At 68.8% G+C, this 5,345-nt stretch overlaps 1 protein-coding gene across 1 annotated transcript in view; it reads right to left on the bottom strand.

Annotated features, from left to right (window-relative positions):
- ADCY9 (adenylate cyclase 9) overlaps positions 1–5,345 on the bottom strand; it is an 82,154-nt gene that overhangs the window by 15,644 nt on the left and 61,165 nt on the right. The window contains exons 11-12 of the mRNA XM_004691783.2: positions 1,303–1,389; positions 1,080–1,227 (exon numbers count right to left, since the gene is read on the bottom strand). Of these exons, the coding sequence (XP_004691840.2) occupies positions 1,080–1,227; positions 1,303–1,389 (235 nt within the window). The remainder of the gene's footprint in view (positions 1–1,079; positions 1,228–1,302; positions 1,390–5,345) is intronic.

The following is a 5,345-nucleotide window of genomic DNA, read 5'->3' as shown; positions in this document are numbered from 1 at the left end:
CGCGAGCCGGAGCCCCGGCGGGATGCCACCGCGCCAGGCCGCTGTCCCTGGCTCTCCCCAGGCCCGGGGCGGGTGGACGGCCAGGAACGTCTGGGAGCAGCGGCCTGTCCGTCTCAGACAGCTGCGTTTCTTTCCTGCCGGCCGCGGCTGCCGCTCTGCCCCCGGCCAGCCCTGTCTGCGGGCGAGGCGCGCGTTGCTGGACGGCCTGGGAGATTCTTCGGCCTTTTCCTGCCAGCGCGCGCCTCAGACTGGCCACTGGCCAGAAAATGACATTTTTCAAAAACAGGAAACAGCGGCGTGGAGGCCGACAAGGTGCCTTGGGCACCAGAAGAGGCGGGGCGCGGGCTGCCCGCCGAGTCCCGCAGGCCCGTTTCCTCCCGCTCGGGCCGGGGCGTCGCCCTGCGGCAGCCCAGGACAAGGGTCCGGCTGCCCGCGGGCGGAGGGGCGCCCGGCAGGTGCGAGGAGTGGGGAGCCCCGCCCCAGCCTGGCCCCAGGGGACTTCCTTTCAGGAACGGAGGCCTGTCCCATCGTCCGTTCCTCACCCGCCCGGGTTCTTTGTCTTCCTCCCCCTTTTACTTAAGAGAAAATTACTCAGCTTATTTTTTTAGCCCCTGACTCCGAGTCAGACCCTGGACATACAAAAGCCAGCACTAAGTAATGGGAAGCCGCGCTGCCCCCAGGACACCAGCGTGGAACCCGGTGGGGGGCCCCAGAGGGACCCCACTCGGGAGCGGGATGTGGGGCCCGCAGCGAGCCTGCCACTGGCTTTTGAGACTTGACATCAGGAAAACTCCAAGCGGCGTGGAGCCGTAGGCAGAGTGATGGCCCCTGCAGCCCACGCCGCCCCACGCCCCGTCCCTCCCACCTCGGGGCTCCCCGCTCTTCCGCCGTGTGGTCAGCGGCCAGCTGCAGCCCTCAACTCTCCCGCTCCGATTGTGGCCCCACTTCGGGAGGCCTCGCCCCCGGCCGTCCCCCGCCCGCTGGCCCCAGGAGACGCCGACCCGGCCTCCCGTGGTTTGCGTCCTGTGGGCCTGGCGCGTGGAGGTCGCGTGGGGGGTGCCGGCGCGCCTGCTTCCCGCCTGCTGGGGTCTCCGACCGCCGAGCCCGGCCAGTGCCGGCCACCATTTCCAGCGCCGCGCAGGCCCCTCGCCGCCCCGGTGGTGACGGATTCTGGCGCTCCCGCTTTGGGGCGCTTCCGAACACGCCCGAGAACATCTCTGGACAGTACTGGGGTCAGGTCGAGGGGGCTGGCGGAATCGGCGGTGTGGAAGAGTGAAAGAGGGTTCGAGAGTGGAAACGCACTGGCGAGTGGTGGCGGCCGGGGGCCGGGGTGCGGGCTTGACCTCTGCACTGGAACCTCTTGGACGTCAGCTTGGACGTCAGCTTGGACTGGGCGGAGTGAGCAGCTCAAGGAGCAGACCCCGCGCGCGCCCTGCCAGCCTGGGTCACCTGCCCCGAGAGTGGGGTGCGGGTGGGGGGGCGAGATGCCCTCGCGGCGTGTAAGGTTGTTGAGAATGTGCCGCACGCGGCTGTGGAGGGGCGCGGCCGGGGGACCCGGCCCTGCAGTCCACCCCCTCCCCAAGGGGCGCCCGCAACTACCAACCTGGGGTTCCCTGGCCAGGGCAGGCACCTGCCGCAGGAGGCTCGCCTGAGGCCCCGCCCCCCCGTCTCTCCTCTGCACCCAGCGCCTCCCCGGACCCCCCGGCTTTTAAGATCCCCTCTGATTTGCCACCTCTTTAACACCCCAAGCTCGCAACACAGGCGCATTTTGAGGTTCTGGGGGCAGCCTGGGGTCCCAGCCTAAGAGTGAGGGTTGGGAGGCCAGGCCGCGGGGTCGGTACTTACTTTGGACCTGCGCTATTGACTTAAAAACAAACTGGTAAAATGACCTCGCTGCCATTTTTGCGCAAAGCTGTCCCAAAAAAATCAGGCTTTGGTGCACGCTCGGCCAGTGAGCTCAGCGCTGAGCAACGCCAGTGGAGTCCCCAGAATGATGGGCCAGTCGGGGGCCCGGAGCGCCCAGCCTCCCCCAGGTGGCCCGGGCGCGGGGCGCCTTGGCCCTTGCTCTGCACCTCCCTGCTGGACGGGGCTCTGGAGCCTACGTCCTGGGGTGGCAGCAGGCCCTGTGAACTCGGGGCCACCCATGCTGCAGGCTCTGCAGCCAGGTCAGGGGCGGCCAGCGGCTCCGTGGGGGCCGTGGGAGGGCGAGGAAGGTGGTGGAAGGCGGTGGAAGGCCGACCAGTGAGGCCCCTTCCGGGGGTGCGTCTGTGGATTAGAAGCCGACCCCGCCTCAGGCCAGACACCCTGGAGGCGCGAGCCGGAGTGTGTCAAAGCGGCCCAGGACGAACTGATGCTCTGGGCAGATGCCAACAGGAAGTGCATCTTCGGCAGAAGGTTGCACCAGCCACGAAGGAGCAGACAGCGCGATCCGAGGCGGCCACGGAGCAGACAGCGCGATCCGAGGCGGCCACGGAGCAGACAGCGCGATCCGAGGCGGCCACGGAGCAGACAGCGCGATCCCAGGCGGCCACGGAGCAGACAGCGCGATCCCAGGCGGCCACGGAGCAGACAGCGCGATCTGACGTAGCTCGCTGCCTTTTGAGTCTTTGACCTCTTTCCCGACTTCTCTCCGGGTGTGCAGTGACCTCTGGTGCGGTAAACCTCTTGTCAGCCATCACGACCAGAGCCGCAGCTCTACGCAGACTCAGCACGTGTCCCACGGGTCTCATGTCCGGTGGCCGACAGGGCCCACGCCCTCCGGGCCAGCTGCGGAGGCCTGGTCTGCGCCCTCCGGCCGGCGGCCCTCCGGCTGCCACCCTGACAGCCCTCCTCCGGCTCGGCGCTGGGCCGGGCCTGTCACAGGAGGTGGCGGGTTGGCCTGGAGTGACGCTCGCCTGGCCAGCGGGCGCCGCCTCTTGCAGAGCCCAGAGCAGCCTCTTGGGGCTTATGCCCTGGGTCAGAGGGTGGTGGGCGCGCAGGCCTGGCACAGGTTATGGTGAGGGGCCCGGCAGGGCAGTGCCCGGCCACGGCCAGGAGAGCCAGCCCAGCAGCAGAAGGTGCTGCCCTGGAGGCCAGGCAGTGGGGGGCAGCACAGGCTCCTGGCCCCAGACCGGCTCGGGCAGAGGCTTCGCATGCACATCCTGCTGGCCACCCACAGGGGCCGCTGTCTGGGCGCAGAGGTGGTGTGGTGTGCGGGGACCGGAGTGGCCAGGGCCGGGCAGGCGCCGGCCGGGGAAGGGCTGCTCCCGCCACCTGCCTGGGCCCGCTGCGTCCTGCCACCGAGCCGGGAGGGGAGGCTGCTGCGGAGGGAGCCGCAGGCCAGTGCCCCAGGGGCGTGGGCAGGGGTGCGGTGGGCGTGAGCTCACGTGTCTCACTTGAACTATTCTAGGAGAAAAGACGCTTGACCCTACATTGGCCGGACAGCTGCTTCGTCTCCCTGGGTCGTAGGCTGCACCGCTCAGCCCTCCGTTCTTAAATCCCGTCAGTTCACACAGACGACATTCTCTGATGGGGGAGAAACCCAGGTGCACCCCCACCCCGCGCTCCCGCCAGTCTCTGGTCTGGTTTGCAGGACGCCAGCAGGCGCCGTGACCCCAAGTTCTGGGGCCTTCGACCCAATCCCAGCAAACACAGGTGGGGGCCGGGGCCGGGGCGCTTCCTCCTCTGGGGAGCTTCCTCCTCTCGGGGTCTCCAGGGAGACGCTGCCTGCGCCCTCGGGGTGCATGGGGAGGTGGTGCTGGCGCCTCGGCCCTTGGCGAGGGTCAGCCAGCCTCAGCTGCTCGTCCAAGCCCTCAAGTCGGGCTGTGAGCGCAGGCTGGGGGCTGGGCTGGGTGGCCCCGGGGCCCCTGCAGGAGGGTGTGGCTAAGCCCTGGGCGACACCCAGGCCAGACCCCTGCGTGGCCGACACAGGAAACGCTGGCCGTGAAGGTGCGTGGCGGTCCCCGCTGTCTTCCCTGGGGGCCGCGGCCAGCACAGGTGTCCCGTCCAGACGGGCCCGGGAACATTCGCACTCCCCTCCTGAGCACGCGCAGGAGAATCACGCGGCCCCGCAGCTGGAGCAGGAGTGTCTGGCTTGGCCTCCCCGCGGCTCCGGCCGGGCCACCCCCATGTGCCCACAGCTCCGCACCTGCTCCACTGCCCTCCCCCCAGGGGGCGCGGCCACCATGTCAGATCACTGGGGTGTGGCGGCATCTGGGGGAGCCGTGGGGACGCTGGGCTGGGTGCCCCGGGCCGAGCCGTGGGGCTGGCTGGACCTGAGGCAGCCCCCGGCAGGGGGCTTACAGGGAGGAGCCGCACGGCAGGCTCTGAGGCGAACGCACACTCGAGAGGCGACTTTCCAGGCTGCTGGCAAGGCCCCCGGGCGCCCCGTCGGGCAGAGATGGGGATTCCCTAGCTGGGGAGCCGGGGCCCGCCTAGACAGGGCAGCCGCGCTGGCCCCTGGCAGTGGCTTCTGGAGAGCGGCCCCGGGAGCCCGACCCTGCAGCTGCCCGGCTGCCTGGGCCCACACGCTGCCCTGTGCTATGAAGCAGCCCCGCCAGGAAGACCTGGAAAAACCCACGTCCTAGAGAGCACCGGTTGGCTCCAGATCTGGAGGTGCGGGGCACCCTAAGCTTCGCACGGATGGCCTGTGTTTTCGGGGGTCGTGACAGGGAACCGTGGCCCAAGGCGGGCCTGGGAGGGCCCAGCTCCCCGCTCCAGCCACGCCCTGGGGGGCCCTGTCAATGAGGAAAACCAGGCGCCAAGCACTCAGTTTGGAATATTTTAATGTCCATTTCATCCGTGGATGCGTTTTGAAATGATCAGAATGAGCGATTTAAAAAGAGCAGAGCAAAATTTTTTAAAAATGCAAACAGTTCTTGCTGATTAACTTGAGATTGTCGCGTGGCGAGACTCCCACCAAGGAGGCCGAGCTTGGAGGCCTGAGGCGCGGCCCGGCAGCTCTCTGGGAGGCAGGCGGGGCCCCCCGGCCCCTGCAGACGCTGGCGGCAGGCGGGGCGGGCCTGGGTGCCGGCTGCTGCTCGGGCCTCAACGCGTGGCCGGTGGCCCTGGGCGCGTGTGTGCTTGTTTCTGATGCTGTGCATGTGGGTTATTGCTCTGACCTGGCCAGAAGTAGCAAGTGCAAGTCAAAGCCACTATTTACACACATTCGGCCCCGCCCCCCCGCGGCTGTGCTGTCCAGTGGCGACCCCGTCGGGCACCAAGGTGGGCTTGGGGCAGAGGGCCGCGGGGCCGGTCCCCTGGGGCCCGTGGGCATGTCGGGTCGGGCTCTCTGGACGGCGCTTCTGAAAGACTAAACGCGGGGTGGACTGTCCAGGGGCTGCCGCCAGGGAGGGAAGGCCGGGGGC

The sequence above is a fragment of the Condylura cristata genome, unplaced genomic scaffold, assembly GCF_000260355.1.
Source record: "Condylura cristata isolate star-nosed mole 26May11 unplaced genomic scaffold, ConCri1.0 scaffold00032, whole genome shotgun sequence".
NCBI lineage: Eukaryota > Metazoa > Chordata > Mammalia > Eulipotyphla > Talpidae > Condylura > Condylura cristata.
The sequence above is the reverse complement of the archived record's forward strand: the minus strand, read 5'-3'. Positions and strand labels throughout refer to the sequence as shown.